The sequence below is a fragment of the Equus quagga genome, chromosome 22 (genome assembly GCF_021613505.1).
Source record: "Equus quagga isolate Etosha38 chromosome 22, UCLA_HA_Equagga_1.0, whole genome shotgun sequence".
Lineage (NCBI taxonomy): Eukaryota > Metazoa > Chordata > Mammalia > Perissodactyla > Equidae > Equus > Equus quagga.
In genome coordinates, this window is record NC_060288.1 from 106,143 (window position 1) to 127,449 (window position 21,307).

The window sequence follows — 21,307 nt, forward strand, 5'->3', positions numbered from 1 at the left end:
AAATTCATGTCATTTAAGCCACCTAGTATGGGGTATTTTGTTATGGCAGCTGGAGCTGAAAAGAATAATATATTAATAGCTTTATCTTTCAAAGTAATTTTCCTTTGTGTATTTACTGCAACATGTAAATTACTTAACAGAATTTTTGACAAAAGATATTTGGTGACTAGACCACTGCAAAAAATAAAAAATGATGTATTTTTTCTCTTTGTTCAATGAAATGTTTCAGATAGACCAAAGAAGCCATATTGAAGGACATATAAAAAACACTCATGTATCTAACACCCAGTTTAAGAAATAAAATATTATAAGACTTCCTGCATTTATCTACTCGTCTCATTCCTTTTCTGTGCAACTCCTATACAAACATACGTATGCATAGAAACAGAGTGCATTCTATAGGGTTTATACATTACAGGCTTCCTTTTCTGACTTGTTTTTTCACTCAGCATGTTTTTAGGATTTATTCAGATATGTGTTCTAGTTCATTCCTATAACCAATGTATGATATTCTATTATGGGACATACTAAAATTTCGTTGAAGAATATTTAAGGTGTTTTCAGATTTCTTTAGGCTACTATAAATGATGCTACAATGAATTCTTATACATGTTGCCTAGTCAATATGAACAACAACTTTCCTATAATATAATCACCAAGAGGTGGAATTTCTGGGTTTTAGAATATGTACATCTGTAAGATGACACTAAACTGTTTTCCAGTGTTTCTATCAGTTTACATTTCCACAGTAGGCCTGAAAGTGCCCACTGGTCTACATCCTTGCCAAAATCTGATGAGATGCTTGCAAATTTTTGCTGATTTCGTGGGTATGAAATGATATGCCATTGTGATTTTAATTTACCTTTTCCAGATTATGAGTGAGGATGAACATTTTGTCATATGTTTACTGGGTCTCCTCTTCTGGGAACTGGCTGTTGAAATACTGGACCCAGATTTGTGAGGGATAGTGATTTATAATGTATTTTAAGAAAACAAAGTCTTTTCTTTTTTGGTTGATAAAATGATTAGGATCCAAAAACTAATGTTTTTTCAAATAAGATTTTAGATAATTTGGTAAAACAATTTATAGAATTCTCTGTAATTTTGGACTTTGGTTCTGTGTAGGTATTCTTTCAGATGTTTGCTTCTTCCAAAAGATTTATATTTAGGCTTCTCAATCTTAAATATTCAAATGTCTCTCTTTTGTTGACTAAAACTCAATCTCTACTTATTTTAATGAGGAATTTACGCCAGAACAACAATATGCAAAGCATATTGTATTCGTCACTTTCCTACCAATACCAGGGTTTACCAGGGTTTACTCATTGTTATGCTATGGTTTATAAACCTGACTATTTCTGTAGCAGCATAAAGGGTTAGTCATTTAGGTTATATTTTTATGAAGGAACTAGTCAAAGAAATGTTGAAATTCAATATGCAATGCTTTACTCCTACTTTACTGACTTCATGAAGCAAGAATCAAGGAAGTAATGCCCAAATAAAAGCATTTTTAAATCACATTTCTTAAATCTCTCCATTTTGATGAGTGAAATAAAAACACCAGCGGCTCTTCTGGGCACAGACAGGTAAACCATGCGAATTATTCTAATGCTAGAATCCCATGGTAAAGGATTCATCCAGACATTCCTGACAAAAACTACTGGTCAAAGGGAGGGAAAGGCAACAGCCATGGAGACACGCCCACGCTCAGACTCAGGACAACTATCTCTGGGACAGACGCGAGGCAGACAGACACTAGGAACCTGTGGCTTCTCTCCCTTGGCTTTGCTCTCACGATTCATGAGGGCAGCGTACAAAGCTGTTCTTACGAGACAACACTCACAAAAGGGATTTCAGAGAAGGCAGAGAAACATATCCAACAAAGTTTAAAGAAAGGGAACAGAGACAGGAAATGGCATGTACTCACTGAAGCTGTTTTAAGTTAGGAAGTGATAAGAAGCAGCATTATAATGATAGGTGCAAGAAAAACTATTGGGTTATATGTCAACAGACGTACATCGGTAAAACCTTTCATCATATATACAATGAAACGTTATCTAAAAGGCAAGTTTCAGATCATGTCACTTAAGATTTAATCTTTCCCTACTTATATAGTACTTTGACTTTGAGGGAAATTACATATTTGAAAGCTGACCTCAACTTTCAAAGCTCTTTGTAAACTCCGTCTGTCCTAACGTGCCTTCTCCCGGGACCATGGCTCTCAAACACGTGGGTTGTACTCGGGTCCTTTCTCCAGTGTTCCTCCAGATTTCACAATCTCTTCCTTTTCTGCATCATTATAGCACTTAAATGTCTATACCATACGCTTATTACAAAATATACTCTGACTCTTGTGTGAATTTCATCTCCTTTACTGATTATAAGCTCTTTGAAGACAGAGGAAGGTCATTTTTCCCTTCTCTCAAATCCTCTAGTGCCTAGTACAGTACTGGGCAGAGAAGACAGTATGTGGCCCAGTTTTTGGCATACAGATATTACCTCTCTAACATTAACACATACTTTAAAACTCTCATTAGCTGAGAGCCAAGACCGGTGTCTTAGCTATTTTTATAATGCCCACATACCTAATATAGTCTGATGTATAGGTCTTCAGTAAACAGTAGCTGAATAAATGGATTGTTAAAAAAAAAAAAAAGGAAGATTCAGACTGTTTCCTTTGTGCTGTTTTAAAGTAGATGGATGATTTAAAAGGTAATGACATTTCTAGGAATCTGCTAGGCAATTTACAAGTCAAATTCCTAAATACTGCAACCTTATCAGACTCAAACTGTATGGAATTTAGAATAAAGAACATCTGCCTTTGACTCAGTTTGCAGGGGGCTACTGCTGAAAGCACCATCTGAAAGATTTTCTTCCATCATTTCATGTTTAAGACAGTTTTAAAGACTTTAAACAGTGTTTAGTGAGCTTCAGCATAATAACTACAACGTGATTTAATTAATTGGTATATTGAGTACTTAATACATGTTAAATACAGGCCTGTAAGAAATGAATATGAAAAGTGTAGGCACCACCCCAGGCCGTGCCAAGGAGTGCGGCCTGCATCTTGTTGGCAAGGGAGCCGGTTAAGGTGAAGTGACATGATACGAATCATACTTTAGCCAGAATTGTGAAGGATAGTTGGAGAGAAGCAAGATTAGGGAAGAGAGATATGGAGTGGTTACACGAATAGTCTGCCAGAGTTTTCCAAAGTGGGGTGTGCATACCCCAGAAAGATGATCTGTTGGGAAGAAGTTTTAAAACCAGCATTGAGATATAATTCACATACCTCACAACTCACCCATTTAAAGTATACAATTCAGTGCTTTTTTAGTATACTCACGAGGTTGTGCAATCATCACCACAATTAAAATTTATGACATGTTCGTTCCCCTAAAAGAGTCGACCCTTTTGGAAGAGAATCACACGCTATGTTTCTTTTGTGACTGCTTCTTTCAGTTTGCAGAATGTCTTCAAGGTTCGTGCACATTGTAGGATGATCAGTACTTCACTCTCTTTATGGCTGAGTAACATTCCACTATATGGATATACAACATTTTACTCACCCATTCATCAGCTGATGACCATCCCATCTTTGGCTATTCTGAACAAAGCTGCTAGGAACATTTGTGTAAACATTTCTGTGTGGGTGTATGTTTTCATTCTCTTGCTGTCTCAGTGGGAGTGGAATTGCTGGGTCATGTGTTAACTCCATGTTTAATCATCTGATGAACCACCAAACTGTTTTCCAAAGTAGCTGCGTCATTTTACATTCCCACCAGCAATGTATGAGAGTTCTAACTTCTGCACATCCTCACCAACACATTATTTTCCTTTAAAGAAAATTTTTTTTTACTTTTATAGCCATCCTAATGACTGTAAAGTGGTATTTCGTGGTTTTGATTTGTATTTCCCTAATTACTAATGATGTTCAGCATTTTTCATGTTGTATTAATAGTAGGACATGGAGTATATTTTATTAAAAAAATACACATATTGGAGGATATCTGCTCAAAAATTTAGTATTGATAAGGTGAAAAAAAGTTAGGAGACCAATGATCTAAGTAAAAGATGACAAAAGTCTGAATTAAGGGATGTACTGTGTGGGATATGGAAGATATTTAAGAAGTAGCAGTGGCAGGATCTGTGACTGAAAGTATGAAACTGAGGGGCTGGGAAGGGTGTGGTTCTAGCCCATGAGGGACAACTACAAGAGTGGCTTCCTCTTCTGAAATCCACCTGCTCCTAATGTTTGCCTGTTGCAGGAGGTCATCAAGAGGACCGAGAACTCGACCCAGGTGGTCAGAGGCTCCTCACCTCCTCCTGTCCTTGGAATGGGCATTCTCCTTGCCTTCCCTGTGCTAGAAGCTGTCTTGTGGCCACTCAACAAACCTCATAAGTAAGTTCCCTTGCTGATTAAACCTGCCCCCTACCCATCTGGAGTGGCCTGCCTCTTTCTTCCACCTCTCCTTGCCCTCTGTGGACAGGGGTCAGTTCCCGACTCACCTGGTCCTTAGCACTACTGCCCTGTGGTCAAATCACAGGACAAAATGAAGGCTGTGAAGCAAGCACAGGCCTTTCCTTTGTTTCAGATAGTGCTCATCCCAAGGTCTGGCCCTCAACAGTTAGCATTTAGTGATCATCCATTGAGTCAAACTTTTACAATAGATTGGCTAGAATTCAAAGGAGAAAATGGGACTAGATATCAGGAAATGGTAACTTCATGAGGTACAGGTCTCCAGAGAAGCAGTGAAAGGGGGTAGAGATTACAGTGCAGCGTCTCTAAGTATGATCTGCACTGCCTGCAGACTCCACACCCGGCACGCCTTAAAAATACCCATATTCTGGGGCTCTGGCCCAGACCTGATCAACCTGGGGGGGCTGGGAAATGTGCATTTTACACAAGTCCCAAATAATTCTTGTGTATATTAAAGTCTGAAAACGACTACTTTGATGAGTAGAAAGGGAGATCCCAAATAGATCCTGAAGAGGGTCAGTCATGAAGTCCTAAGTTTGCAGTGCTACACCAGAAGCAGAAGCAAAACTTAAACTTTCAAACCAGTCTTTCCAGCCCCAGCAGAAGAGGACAAATGTGCTCTGGCAACACTGCCTTGCGAAACAACTAGAGAAGGCGGCTCCTCCCACACGGCAGAGTGGCTCAGAAAGAGCCAAGCTGCACTGACAACAATCAGTTTTAATAATGAAGGCTAATATGTTTTGGAGAGAAGACAAGAATAAATTAAAGAAAGGCTTGTGAATGACAGGGTGGTGAACACTTTGTTTTTAAAAGCACCAAACAATCTTTTAATTGAATGTTTAGTTTCTTCCTAACACTGTTTAACTTTTTTCCAGCAGGGCACTCACATTGTTATAGATGTATTTTGAAAATTGCAATTATCCACGTGTTTCTGGCATTTAGGGGAGTCATAGGCAGGTTGTGGGCACATGGAGAAAGGAAAGATGGCTGGGCTAAAGCAGTGGTTCTCAACAGCAGGGGCGGATTCTGACCCCACAGGACACCTGGCGATGTCTGGAGACATCTTTGGTTGTCACGACGTGGGGGATGACATTGGCACCTAGGGGGCAGAGGCTGGGGATATTGCTAAACATCCTACAGTTCCCAGGACAGCCTCCCGCAACAAAGAACCATCCCAGCCAAACTGTCAGTAGAGCTGATGCTGGGAATGCCTGGGCTAAAGGGCGCGGCCGGGTCATCAAGGCCCCAGGACTCCTGGGTGCACCCAGACACAAGTTCCAGGGCCCACTGAAGGTGCACTGTGACGCCAGCAGAAACCTCCCCCAAGAGTCTCATCTGTAGTGGGGACACCCCAACCTCTGCACCAGGCTGTGGGCCAACCAACTCTTCCCTCTCCCATCTAACTGGTTCTTTATCACATGCTTGTTTTTCACATATTTGTTTCTAAACTCAAAGGTGAAACACGTTTTCCACTTTTAGTAAACAAACATGATGACCTAGGTAAAAAAGACAAAGCTAGCGAAAGAAAGAACCTTAAAACATTCTAGAATGATCTCCTCATTTTCCAGATGGAACAGTGAGGCCCACAAAGACTTAGTGATTTATGTGTGGGCGAGGATATCATCTTATTCTTTTACAAAGAAATTAAATTCCCCAAAGGGCTTGGTCATCTTGCCTTATGTAACAAAGGAGGATGTTTCTTTTTGGCTGCTGCTTTCTTATTTAAAATCTTGAATCTATCACTTTGATCAAATTATATATACACTTTTGTATCTCTGTGGATTTATGTTCCAAATGAGGAAAAATATCAAAAAATTATGCATTCTATTTTTAGTTCCACTGTAAAACATTTGTTTAAAATAAGAGATTCTGCCTTGATAAAGGTGCTTGCTTGGTCTCATGGTAAAAATACATAAATAGGTGAACACATTCATTTTCATGAACAAGTGGTTACTAAGGTATAGCTTATACATAAATTGGACAGTAGTACATTTTTCAAAGTAGAAAGTAAACAGAAATGTAGATTCTATAGTGCAGAAAGAACGAGGAGCAACTCTAATGTTTATTAATGTTCCTTGTTAACTTCAACTCACCTTCCCCCTGGATCTTTTATAGGAGTGACTGTGAGAAAGGCCAGTCTATTGAAAAATAACAAATGGAAAATCCTTAGTGAAATGAAGAGAACAAAACCCAACTTTTGAAGCTATTTTTTGCTTCTGGTTCTTCAATCATTTTTTCTTCTCTTATGCAATGTGGTTTACTGCTTATGTTAAGCACCCAAAATTAAAGTGGGAAAATGTATTTGGTTCAAGAATTCATATTTTAGTTGGGTAGATGGAAAAGTCTGCCAACATACTTTCTGGTCATCAATAAGAGGTAAAGCCTTCCTTTTTTCTTAGAATATTTATTATGGTTGAAAATTAAATGCCATTCTGCCTTGTAAAGTGAGCTGGCTTGGTTCTTTTTATTCTTAACAGTTTTTTCAGTCATCTTTACACTACATTAGGAAGAAGGACCTGGCTACCCACTTCTGAAAAACCTGGCCATGAAAACCCTGTGAATAGCAGCAGAGCGTCATCTGATATAGCGCCGGAAGGTGAGAGGATGGCACAAAAAGACCGGGCAGGCCTCCGTTCTGCAGTACACAGGGGCGCTAGGAGTTGGAATCCACTTGATGGCATTAACGATGACATGAACTACATGGTACTAGTAATGCTTGCATGGTGAACATCCAATTCATGTTAATAATAATTATGAACTTACAAAGACAAAATAATCTTTCCTAAAACCACGTCTGCTCTATTCTTACTTGTAGTCTTTTTTTAATCAACTTATGGCAAGACTTGTGCACATTTCCTTCCTCCATGTTCTTCCTTCCATCCATTCCCTCCTCAAAGAGGACAACCAGGGCTTCTCCCCATCACTCTTGAAATTGCTCCCACCAAGGGACCTATGACCTCCCTGACCCTTTGCAGGAGATATTTTTTGTCCTAATTTCACCTGAGCTTTCTCCCCATTTCTTGGCACCATGTTGTCCCTGTTTTTTTTTTCCTAACGAACTTAAAAAAATTGTTTCTCCAGTGTCTGTTTTGGTTTGCTTCTGAGCACTGGGCACTGCAACATTCGCAGGTAGAAAGAGGAAAAGGACCCAGGAAAAGACCTTGGGAAGAAGCGATAAGAGGGAAGCCAGGGCACAGTGAGGCCCCACAAGCCTGGTGAGACGCCAGAGTCCCCAGATGCCCAAGCCTGGACAGCAGCCCTTACTCCTCCAGTTCAACGAGCCCCTAGGCCCGTCCATTGTACACCCTCAGGATCTCTCTAACACTCCCACTTCTACCCATCTCTTCTACAACTAACTTACTTTTCCTCTGCACTACTGAAAGTGCCCTTAAAATTAGCCTTTCTGCTTCTGGTAGTTTCCTCCTCTAATACTTTCTTCCTATTACAACAAGAATAATTTTGAAAGCACAACTTTGACCAAATGACTTTTCTGCTTAAACTATTATAGTAAGGATACTGGGGAACCAGTGATGCGTCTGAAATCCTGCACATGACAAGAGCTTTCATCACCTGGCCTCTGCTTACCTCCACAAGAGGAACGTTTGTGCTCCAGTCACATTTGATAACTTAAGTATGGTTCCTGCATCCCAATGCTTCCTCCTCTGGACATTTCTGGTCGTCTGCTGGAACATCCTCTCTTCTCACATCATACCTAACTGCTGTTCATCTTTTAAGATTCATATTAGATATCACACGGCCTTCTTCACCTCCAAGGCCAGACTACATGCCCCTTCCTCGTACCCCCACAGCACTTTGGACTCATCCTTCCTGTACCTCTAATCAAACTCTGTTGCAATTACTGGCTTGTTTGTATTTCCAATCCAGTCCCAGAGAGGGCTTGGGTTTCATTTACCTTTCTATCTCCAGAGCCTAAAATAGTCTCTGAGGTACGAGAGCAGATAATACATATTAATTAAATAAATGTATCATTGATAATCATGATATCAGATGTGTGGAGAGTCCATATCAAGACCTGGTTGACCAGAGCCAGATGAAACTATTTTTATTATTGCACCAATAAAAAATTCACAGAGACATCAAAGTACCTTCTGAAATCCTTAACTAGTCAATGGCAATAGGGGCAATATGCCCTTTGAGGGCAGGGTCTCATCCCTGCCCCCAAAATATTGAGTAGTATTCAAATACAAATAGTAATAAGATTTTTTTACAAAGTGCTTTTGTTCAAAGTCAAAGCAGTACCAAAACAACTCACCTGAGACAATTTCGTGGTAGTGGCCGGCAGAAGTGGGCGACTGAACTTCTTCTGAGACCCAATGGCTGCTGGAAATGGTGGTGCAGAAAATACAGCTGCAACACAATTAATTTTGTTTATCCACCCTTGCATTTCCTCTGGACTCCTGTGAGAAACAGACATCTTCACGTCAGGTATCTCTGTACCTAAGTGCATCACACCCTGCCCATTTCTCGTTATTGATTTAAAGATTTTACTTTTCCTTTTTCTCCCCAAAGCCCCCCAGTACATAGTTGTATATTTTTAGTTGTGGTTCCCTCTGGTGGTGCTATGTGGGACGCCACCTCAGCATGGCCTGACGAGTGGTGCTATGTCCGCGCCCAGGATCCGAACTGGCAAAATCCTGGGCCGCCGAAGCAGAGCACGGGAACTTAACCACTCGGCCACGGGCCGGCCCCTCATTACTGATTTAAAATGGCATATAATATCATTTATGCTTCTTTGAACAACTAATCCCTGGCAAAACTTCACTGCAGATCAACATTTTCAACAGCAATTACCATGGTAACGAAACACCTTGGAACCTGTGATCACCAGGGCGTAAGGCTGTGATTCTCTCTCAAGGATGCAGAAGGGAAAAAAGCACAATTACTTGACCACCTACTTTCTGTTTGATACTAGGCTATGTCAAAAATTAATTAAAAAATTAACTCATCTCTTTTAATCACATAATTTGATTTTAAAATCCAACTGAGGGGTAAGTGATAGAGGGAATACCGAAGGCAACATTCACTTTGGAAAGCAGTTTTGACAGTTTCTTAAAAAGTTAACTATACATTTATCACACAACCCAGAAATTCGACTCCTGGGTATACTCCAAGAGAAATAAAAACATATAGGCACAAAGATCTGTATGTGAACGTTCATAGCAGCATTATTTATGAGAGTCAAAAAGGGAAACAATCCAAATGTCCAACGACTAGTGAATGAATAAACAAACCGTGGTCTACACCCACACAGTTGGAACCTACTCAGCAATAAAGGACTGGAGTGCTGACACACGCTACAGTATGGAAGAGCCCCAAAATTGATGTTAAGTGAAAAAGCCAAATGCAAAAGACCATGTTGTATGTTTCCATTTATATGAAAAGTCCAGAAAAGGCAATATTAGAGGGACACAAAGGAGACTAGTGGTGTCTGGGGTTGGGGATGAAAATCAGGAGCGACTGCAAAATGGGCAAGTGTTCCAAAATTAGATTGGGGTAATGGTCACACAGTTCTGTAAATTTGCTAGAAATCATTGAATTGTACACTTACAACAGGTGAAATTAAGTGCTATGTAAAGTATACCTCAATAGGATGGTAAAAAATCCATCTGAGAGGATGTGGAAATCATCTGATGTCATCGTCCCACCTTTATATGTCATATATTTGCAAAGCCCAGCACTGACAGCACTTAACAAATACAAAATGACAGCCAATCTAAAATCATTTCCTCTACTGATTACTCAGAGGGAAACCACACTAACCTGAGACCACATTAGCTATCAGCTCCCATTGCCTCCCATACATGTCCCTAACTTGATTTCTCCAGCTCTGTTATTTCAATTTATTGATTTCTACATATATTCTACCTGAAGTAATGAGATCTCCTTAGTTATCACATCTGGTATTTTAGATTAGAAAAAAATAATGTTGGGGAATAGAATAATTTGAAGGAATTTTATGACTAATTGCTGTAATTTGAAGGAATTTTATGACTAATTGCTGTAATTGTACATCTGGCTATGGTTCCATTTGTGGTGTTAAAACTGTCTTATTCCCACACTGAAAGAATCCTGTGTAAATTGGATTTCCTTACAACTTCCTCCTCACCTGAAGTCAGCAATTTTATACCTTTGTAAGTTCAGAATCCACAAATCACCAGAGTGCCTGCTCCTATTCTTATTTCTCTTTTGGATCTTTCGTTGCTTTGGTCAATAAGCACGCAGATACTTGCGTTCACTATCCTGACGCCAAATTTTAGTTCTGGTGACAAATGCAGTCAGCTGGTAGTGCTGTGCTGAGAGCGATTCTGAGGTCAAGCTCAGGTTGTGAAGGGCACGCCACGAATAATTAACACTGTCTGCCATGGACACTGATGCTACCTATGTGTGCTATTAAAATTCCTGCTTTAAAGGCTCAGTTCTGAAAATCCAAAGTTTCTCACTTCACAAATCCACAATTCTCCCTGTGAAATGTTCCACTTCTAATCCAAGGGTGTCGTGGGCTCCTTATTAAACTGGCAATCTAGCCATTTGCTTGCCCACAATATGGTCTTCTCTTCTCCTAGCTTAATCATAGACCATTGGAGCTACAAGGAGAGAGAAGAGGAGAATAAAATGGAAGTCTACACTTACTGAACAGTTTCTACGTGCCAGGCACTGTGTGGGGAACTCTTTATACTTGATCTCCTTTAATTCTCAAAAGAACCCTACAAGATGAACAGTATTACCCACACTACTGACAAGCTGAGGTTCAAAGAGGTCAAATTACATGCCATGGCAAAGAGCTAGGAGATGCTGTCTTGAATCCACGTTGGTTTTACTCGTTGTTTGACAGAACTTACATACTAAACGCTGGTACCGCTGGTACTTGATTCATGAGGATATTAAGTTCTAGACCAAAAGGCACAGGGCTACTTTGTAGCAAGCAAACAACTTGGACCCAGGGTTTCTATCTCTCATTCTGGTTTTCCTAGGCAGTTGTCTCTCTAAATAACTAGTTAATGCCTTTGACTCTAACTCAAAATATTTCCCCTGCAGATCCTGATTCTATTTCTTGCTATAAAGTGGTGCTATGAAAAGTAAGAAACAAAAACAAATCAGAACAGTGAAACTTACTGGGCTTGAAAGAGCAAGACCCTCCAATCGGCAGTTTTAAGTTTAAGCACGTTTGGTTTCTTCTCGTAGTCCGTGGCCTTGGACGCCAGTGCATGGTGCACACTCACGGCATTCTTCAAGTCCTCTTCAGACAGGGCCTTTTCTGGCTTATATTCATCCTGTCGACACATACGAAGAAAACAAAGATTAGGTTCAGATTTTACTATCTCTTTTCAAAACCTAAAACTACAAGAAAAAATTTTAGAAATTCCATGTAGGTGCACGAAAAAAGTGAAATGCGTGGTGAGTAAAAACAACTCTTTGCTACTTCATAAATGTCACAAAACACTGTGTTGTTTGAAAAGTATGCTCAAACAGAGAAAATACACATTCACCTAAGGGGTGCTTTTTAAAAAGCTGACATATAATACTGAAGGTCAATAGCTAGGGAAGGTCAAAGACAAAGTTTCTAGCACACATGTTTTATAGTGATTTGAAATGAAGCTAGGTCCAATATTCAGGGTGATTTGGCTTCCAGAGTAAATGGACAAATGCAGAAGGCTCCAGATATCTATCAACAGAAATATACTGATGGTGAAGACTGTGCCATTGTGTTCTTTGCTCTAAAGACACTATGTTTTCCTGCTACTTTCTTTTGAGGCTAATATTAAAAGAACACTGAACGGTAAAATAAAATGATTTCTCCAGCTGTTCTCTGAAAGAAAAGAAGAAAAACAGTTTCATAATCAGGAGAAAGCTTAGCTCTATTATCATAAATTTGGAAACTGGGTAAAATTACATAAAAAAGGAAGGTGTCATGTATACACGCAATTTTATCTTTGGGCATGATGTATACACAACTCACAGAATTTATAAACGTTCTGTTGTATGGCTTCCCTCCAAACATAACTAAAAAAATCCTAACTAGTAGAATGAAAAGAATTTAAAACAAATTCGACTCTCTTATTATATCTAGTAGTTTTCCTGGGTCCATTAGAAGAAAAAGGGCCTCAAAACCAAAGTGAATATACTAGATGCCACAAAGTGTTATAAGTGATATATTCTAGTGCTTAAGGGCCCCTCTTCCCCCTTCCCATATTTTATCAGACATTATGCTAAATAAACCTGCATTTTTTCTGTAAAGAACACACACATACCCACCTCACCTTCTAACTAGTAGTAAAACCCACAAGGTTTTTTCTATTCTCTTATCACAAAGAAATAAGAGAACGGTTTTACAAATTTACAAAAGAACCCTTACACTCTCCCATACCTCCTCCCCTCAAGTCAAGCGATTCAAATGTACTATTGCCATCAATTCAAACGGAATCAGAAACAAATGTGAGCTGTTGATCCTTAGTGATCACTGTCAGTGCACTGCAGGGACAGCGGAAGGGAAACATAAAACACACAACAAATACCAACAACAATATAAAAATTACCCAAATTCATAACGTTTTAAACGATGAAATTTCTACTTTACGATTGCAACAAGAAGTTTATTTTATTAAGCCTCGGAGATTAAGAACTGATGTTGACAATAAGTTTTCTAGAGAGGTATGATAAATAAAGAAATGAATAAAAAGAAAAAACAAATATAGTGTACATGTATTTGTTCTTCTGTAATTCTCAGTAATGCATAAACCGATAATCTAGTTATGTTTTGGGGTCTTAGCTTTCCTAAATGAGATTTTTCTTGCTGATTTAGCATTCCAAAGATTCACAATCTCCTTCCAGGGGCACCGTTATTAGAGCAAGAGTGTCGACTATAAGCAGCACGACTACAGGATGCTCATCTGCCCGACGATTACGTTGTCACTGAACCCTGAGTCGCTGGCCACCACTGAGTTCCAGACAGGAATCTGCGGCAGACGAATAATGGGGGGTGGGGATAAATGGCCAAGGCCAAAATCATCTTCAGAGCATTTAGATGCTACGTCTCTTGCCGTAACCACTGAGCTCTGATACACCTGATACTTGAGTTTATGCAGAGATCAGCCTAGAAATCTGGATGAAACATCTTTTATATTCTAGGTCCATGATTTGGGCTTTTATCTTAATTCCTTCTCATCAGTTTCTTTTGGTTAATTTTTCCTGTTGTTTGAATTTAAGACAATTACTCAGTTCTTTCGTTTTTCATATTTCTTTAAGAAAGAATTTAAGGCTCTAATTTTTCCTCTGAACACAGGTTACACATAGTTTGAGAATGAAGAACAGTTTTTCGTTTTCTCTAGTTTGTAGTTTTAGTTTTTGATCTCCTCTTTGATCTTAGTCATGTCAAAGAATGTGTTTCTCGAATTTAAAGTAGCTGGTTTTAGTTAATTATTATTATGTATTTCTAATTTTATTGGTTTGTGACCAGAGAATGTGGTCTGTAACATCTATTTTATTTATTTTTTATTTTTTGGTGAGGAAGATTGGCCCTGAGCTAACATCTGCTGCAAAACTTTTTAAACAGCTTCACTTCCCTTCCCTGCTTCGCATTAACCCGACACTTTGCTGAAATAGTTTAGCATATTTTGTCCTGCAATCTTATTGAAATTATCTTGTATTACGTATTTTATGCTTCAAGAAACCTGTATTTTACATTACACATTTCCCAAGTCACTCTTTATTCTTTTAGATTTTTTTTTAAGATTGGCACCTGAGCCAAAGACTGTTGCCAATCTTTTTTTTTTTTCCTGCTTTTTTCTCCCCAAAGCCCCCCAGCACATAGTTGTATATTTTAGTTGTGGGTCTTCTCAGTTGTGGCATGTGGGATGCCACCTCAGCATGGCCTGACGAGTGGTGCCATGTCTGCGTCCAGGATCGAAACTGGCGAAACCCTGGGCCGCTGAAGCAGAGTGCGCGAACCCAACCACTTGGCCACAGGGCCGGCCCCTCTTTTAGATTTTATTGTGTTCATGTTCTACCTACTTTCTATCGTTTCTCCATCCTGAGGTCTCTTTTCTCATCCTTTTGTTATTTTCTTTGTTCCAAGTATTTTTCTCAGATGGGATACCCTCTAGTCTTTATTTTCACGTTATCTTTCATTTTCCTTGACGAGTACAGAACTGGGCACAGAGGTCTTGGCTGCAGAGTCCTTGTCCATCAGTAGTCTGTAGATGCTATCCTACTGTCCTCTAGCTTCCAGTTTCACAAAAGTCCAAAGCCAGTATGATTCTTTTTTCTTTTTCGTACATTTTCTGTTAGGAATCTCACAGGGGTTTCTTTTTATCTTTAGAATTCAGGAATTTTTGTTAGCCTGTGCCTTAATATTCTTACCCATCTAGTCTGGATCTAAAGAAAAGTCGTGCCCCAATTCTCCCTTATATGATCTTTCACTTGGGCTGCTAACTGCAACCCAGGTGTGTGGACACGGGCCACGAGAGATTTATGGTCCACTGACGGCTGCATTCAGTGCCAACCACAGTTCTTCTACGTGTCCATGATAATCTCTCCGTTCCATTCTGCCAAATGGCCACTGTTCTCCTCAACAACCCTAACTCAGCACAACTGTGGTTAAGAGCACAGGCGCCTGGAGTCAGAACCGTCTAAGCTCAGACGACTAGTTCTGACGCGATACTTCATGTTTCCATGACCTCAGTGTAATTAAACTCATCAAGCTTCGTTTTCTTTGATTGAGAAGTAGTGATAGTACCTTCCTCATAGAGCTGTAGGATGAAATTAAATGAGTTACTTTTTTTAAACTCTTAATAATCTTCACAGCATATAGTAAGCGCTCAAACGCTAGCTGGTATAATTTCTTAGTAGCATATAGGTTGACCTTGTATAAGGTCCAACTTGTAAATATCAAACTTGCTGATTACTTGTGTATACCACCTATATTTTGTGACCACTTTTATCTTCATTCCTTTTAAAACAGACATCCTGCTGGAGGCTAATCCTGTGCTCTTAGATTAACCTCCATCAACCTTTTGTAGGATCTTATTTCATTGGTTATTATATTTATTCTACATTTTTAATCATTCTCTAGCTACTGGCATCTTCCCCACAGCCTATAAATATGCTCAAGGTCTCTCTTATCTTTGTAAGATAATAGTCCCTCCTGAATATTGCTTTCTCCTCTAGCTGTCACCTCTCTCTTTTCCTTCATATGTGAGTTAGTAGTCGACATTAACTGCTTTTATATACTAATTTCCAGATCACCCTTTAACCCACTGCAACCTGGAATCATTGAAACTGCCCTGGAAAGGTCAGCAATGACCTCCTAATTATGAAGTTCAATGGATTCTTTTCAGTTCCCATCTTACAGCACCCGAGGAAGTCAACAATATTCTTGAAATCCTTCCTTGGCTTCTTTTACAATACTCCCTTGGTTTCTCCCCTACCTCTCTGACCACTACTTTGCTATCTCCTCTTTAGCCTGTCCTTCAGACGTTAGCTCTGCTGTTGGCTTTCATCCTTTCTCATTTCATAAGTATCCCTTGGGATGATTATAATTCCTCTTATCAGTTAAACTCCCACCTATATCATGATGTCTAGCCAACTTCTACAGGTGAATAAGAAACACAAGACCAAACGATAGCCATTAACACTAGATGACTTAGACCTTCGTACTTGGCACAGCTATAAATATTCTTGGAGCATGTTCTCTCTGCTGATATTTTCATTTAAAACCAAGCTTAAAGGATGACATTTTTAGGCTGCTCTAAAAGTGCAAAGAATTTTAAAACGCAACATTTATTATAGTCCTAAATAAAAGCTAATAGCAATTGCCAACTTGGGAGAACTTACCCACTGTTTTTGAAGAGGACTCTATTCTAAGGCAGTTTCCTACACTCTCAGATGCACTTCCAATCTACCTTACCCTGGAAGGAAAAGGCTGCACGGGACAGAAATGGAAGGCAAGACCTATTTTAATTAGGAGAAAATCAAAGTCTAGGAATTTTAAGTCTAACAAGCTTCCACTTTTATAGTTGATAGCAGTATAATTTTACCATTTAAAAAAGGGCAAAATACAAAAAAATATGTTTGGCATTCTGATTTCCTACTAGAAAATGAAGCTCTAAGTCCATAAAAAATGAGCAAAGCCCACAGTAGACTGGAAACATTAGGGCTGACAATTGGATAAAAAGAAATAACTTTACTCTGTAGGGTCATTTCTGTAGGACATCTTTATTTTTCACTACTTAAAGTAGAAGATAGTGTTTAAATGATAGAATTGGGAAGGAAGAAATAGGGATAAATTACTGCAATCAAACCACTTCAAACCTAAGACTCTTTGCTTTGCAAACTAAACGTGAGACAGAGAGCGAGATAAATTCAATCAAGAAATTTTCTATAAGAAAAGAAAATGCTCCATGACTTCTAATTACTATCCATTTTCTCCAACAGATGAAGGGTGAAAATGATGCCTAAAAACATGTTAGTCTCCTCTGTGTTCAGTGCAATCTACATCTTTTCATCCAGTGTGATTCATTGGAGCACTCTACCACCCTAATAGGCTACCAACAATGTGATTTCACGATGCTGTTTATTTTAAATTCATTTAAAGCATGACATGAAAAGCTTTCCTTTTTTTCCTAAGAAGACTGTTAATTAAACATCTTGTGAAGTTGAATCATAACACTCTAACACAAAAATCATCTATACAAGTACAAATAATTTGCATCAGTCTGAAAATTTGTCCTCTCAGGTGAACATAAAGTCCGACTTGGAAAGTGACCAAATCTCAACTGAAATTCATCAACATCAATTAAAAACACGCTCAGATTCCAGTTTCTAAACTATTATTTACGTCATGCCTTATTAAATAGGTAAAATTGCTATACCTAATTAAAACAATTTAAGACGAAGTTGAAATGGTCTTGATTTCCACTAAGAGGCTATAGACAGAGAACCGAGAACACATTCTTGCTTGAAGCTATGAGGATATTCATAAAAATGTCAGTAATTAAAGTCAACTGGATCCTAAACTATTAACTCCTGATTTTTAAAAAGGCACTAAAAGCATTTTTCATAATTTGATGACTATCTTTTAAAAAAAATTATATGTATTTCTGGTTAGATATCTTTCTAAAAGTTATTCAGCTCCATTTTTCTTTTACCAGGGAGCCCAGAATGCGCTGTATTTCCACAAATCTGGAAGTGAGGAGTGACAGCAGATTAAATGAAGGCATGCTTTAGCGCCCCCACTTAACTAAGCATATATTTGAAAATCACTTATTCACAGAATTTTAAAGCTGAGTAGAGCCTAAAGGATCATTTTATCTCATTTTCTCATGTTAGGTAAGCAATTTTAGAGTCGGAAAAATATGTCCTATATTACCGTACTAAGGAGAGTTAAAAGAGAAAAAGCAAGTTAGTCAAAGCATTCAAAATGTTGCTATTAACTTGTCCAACTAACGTGTTTATAGTGCCTGTCCTCCACACGGTGACAATGTGGAGGCACCGGCCCGGACGGGAAGACCTCCTTTGTTAGCACTGAAACACTCTGCATCATAACCCTCCTTAGTCCACAGAAAGAGGGAGCACTTACAGATAGCAGGACTTAAAGGACCTGAAATGCTTTCTCAGTAGGCTCACACTTCAGTGAGGCACAGGACATTTTCTAGGATAAATCTGGTAAGTGAAACAGGAAGTTAGGATCTATTTTTTTAATGATTACACAGCTGAACTGGAAGAGAGTTAGAAAAAGCAGGTGACCAGCAGCAGCCATTCGGAAAAGATGATTGGATTCCTTGACTCAATATCTGAAGAAACTTAAGAATTCTTAAAGTTTTAAGCAGAAAAAAGAAATCTCAAAACCCTTCCACCCTTCTTCCATATTTCTAACTAATACAATGACCAGAATTTTCATTGGTAGAAGCCTATTTTCTGCTTTTTTCTCAGTTCCAGGACTCACTAACCTCTCGTTAAAGGCTGCACTTGTCACTGTGATCATGTTGACGTGTCTGTCCACTGCCCACCACTCAGTCCAGAGACCTGTGTCACCACGTTAGCGTCTAATTCATATTCCCGCTACAGTTTTCACAGGATTGGTGTGGGGATGACATTTACTGAAAGGAGGGGATGGAGCGAGGGGAGGAGGGAGTGAGACAGAGAGGAAGAGACAAGCAGAGCCTAGGGACCTGAGTAGCACAGAGGGGAAGAGGGTGGAGTTGGGGACCTATCTCACACTTTAGTAGCATGGAAAAAGCCACAGAGCACGGCATCATCTCTTCAGGTGGGGCTAAAAAAATTCATTAGAAACAGACTAGTTTCCATTTGCTAGGCATTTGAATGGGAATTGTGTTTTTAAACAGAAATCTTCAGTGCATGGCCTGTATGTCTCTTTTTTTTTTTTTTTGAGGAAGATTAGCCCTGAGCTAACATCTGCTGCCAATCCTCCCCTTTTTGCTGAGGAAGACTGGCCCTGAGCTAACATCCATGCCCATCTTCCTCTCCTTTATATGTGGGATGCCTGCCACAGCATGGCTTGCCAAGTGGTGCCATGTCCGCACCTGGGATCCGAACTGGTGAACCCCGGGCTGCTGAAGCGGAACGTGCACACTTAACCGCTGCACCACAGGGCCGGCCCCCAGCCTGTACGTCTTAAACCCCAGAGACCACTGTGTTTCCAGCTGCAATGTCTTTTTATAAATTTACAGTTTTTAAAAATTACGATCATGTCCTAAATATCCCTTACATAATGGTCACATTTCTCTGCTGGACTGGGTAATTCCTCCAAATTATGACTGAGAAAAACCTGGATACAATCATCTTACCCTAAGGGAACACTAGGCTTCAAAGTTTAGTTAACTTTTTGTTTCGTGCATTTTCCCTTGTTTTAGAGAATGAGGGAGGGTCAGCACACCTTTTCAAAGTGTGAAAGGGCTCAGTGCCAGCACTTTCACAGAAGGAAATACAAATGTCCTGCGCACACAGGAAGCTTGGCGCTATCAGGGACCAGGTCAGGGGTCAGCCGGCTCCTGGCGCCACAGTACTTGGCACAGCGGACCCAGCCTGGCTGCCATCGTCACAGTCTGGGAGCCCTTGAACCTTCAGCGTCTTCCTTCTGCCTCGCCTACGCTCATTCTTGACACCACCTATACTTCAAACACAGCAAAAACAAAACAAAACTCCCTTCCAAATCAGACTTAAAAAAACCTGATAGGCAGTAAGAGAAAATCTCTTCCAAGTAACCCAAGGAATGAAGAGAAGATTTTGCATCAAGGACCGAGTTTTCTAAGATATCGTGATAGCAACCTAAATTTTTAGATAACAAACTGATTTTTCACCTTCGAAAGACATGGTAAAGACAAATATATTCAGGTTTGAATAGTCGTTTTCTAGACCTTGGAAGAGTCTCAAGAGTCTTGCGTGGAGAATACAATAAGCAGATAACTAACCGCCATGCACTACCCAGCCTACGCCTATTACTCTGAACCATTCCATCAATCACTTGACAATTTATTTTTAAGGTAACATAGCTCACTTTTGTCACAACCAGACCTGTAAGAAGAATGCCATTATAAAGCTTACAAAAAATACTTTCAAGCAAAGGCAGAGACTAGCAGGGTCACACACAGCCCATGACAGAAACCGACAGAGACCTCTGAAGCTACATGATGGCAAAGGCTGTGTAAGCATTTGGCTAGTAGATGACTCACTCTTGCTTAACAAATGCATATGAAGTTTAATATCCGAATGTCAGCAATGATGGATCATCAGGGCCAATAAGAATTTAATCATTTTATCATCAATTCATAGCAGTTTCAAAATTTAAAAGCATATATAAACTGTTACATTAAAATAATATTAGACTTTTCTTCCATGAACACTTTATATTCCAATAACAACAATAAACTATCAATAAGGTATATATTTCTTAGGCATGAGCTGCCTGAACTCAGGGCACTGTAGGTACTAGAACCAAACAAAGATAGGAGGGCATTCTTACTTTGCTGGAAGACAGACAAAACCACTCGACCATAAAAATGCCCTCACGTGCTCTACCTAAGAGAGTCTAGAAACTAGAATCAGTGATTCACCCAGCTTTATTCCATCCACTTTGTTTCTTGCAATGCTCACCTATACACTTTGTTTATATCACGTCACTAGTCATTCATTGCATAAGACTGGTCTTCTTGTCTACACTTAAGCCCAAGCTCTTCTAGGCGGTCGATACCATGTTTGTTTCTCACATAGCTCCCAAAAGACATTTTGTGAATGGTTCTGACATTACTATTGTGATATTCTGTGAAGTTACCTTTTGCTTGAAAGTTAGAGGCAAATGTGACTAAGTAACATCAAGCCAGGGTGCCAGAAAGGGAAATGAGGTGGTCATGAGGAAGACTGTGGATGACCTGAAGAAGCAAAGGAGGGCATTGGATAATGTCAGAAACTGTCTAGGGGGAAGTGAGAAAGAAAAGGACTTATTTTACTTTTGAGAGAAATCACTAACAGGAAAGAAAAGAGATTGAGTACAAATGAGATAGACACTGGGGATCTGTTAATTGCAAAAGTCACAGGAATGGGGATTTCCGAAAAGGGGGAGAGAGGGAAGATCAAAGTGGAAACTACAAGTCAAGCCTCTTGAAAATGGTTGTCTAGACACTGTCTGCCTCCATGTCTCTAACTCTCTTTCCAGTCCGGCTCCCAAGCCCAGCACTCCACCAAAACTGCTTTATCAGTGAATTCCTGTGTCGGAATTCAAGCAGCACCTTCGCATTCCTATCTCACTTCTTACAGCACGGAACACTTCGACCGTCTCTTGCCATGTGCAGCACCTCT

The 21,307-nt window shown here is 39.5% G+C and overlaps 1 protein-coding gene across 7 annotated transcripts in view; it reads right to left on the reverse strand.

Annotated features, from left to right (window-relative positions):
• Window positions 1-21,307, reverse strand: part of PSD3 (pleckstrin and Sec7 domain containing 3) — a 643,022-nt gene that overhangs the window by 26,940 nt on the left and 594,775 nt on the right. For all 7 annotated transcript variants that reach the window (XM_046648392.1, XM_046648393.1, XM_046648398.1 and 4 more), the window contains 2 exons: window positions 11,612-11,769; window positions 8,751-8,895 (listed from right to left, as the gene is read on the reverse strand). In XM_046648392.1, the coding sequence (XP_046504348.1) occupies window positions 8,751-8,895; window positions 11,612-11,769 (303 nt within the window). The remainder of the gene's footprint in view (window positions 1-8,750; window positions 8,896-11,611; window positions 11,770-21,307) is intronic.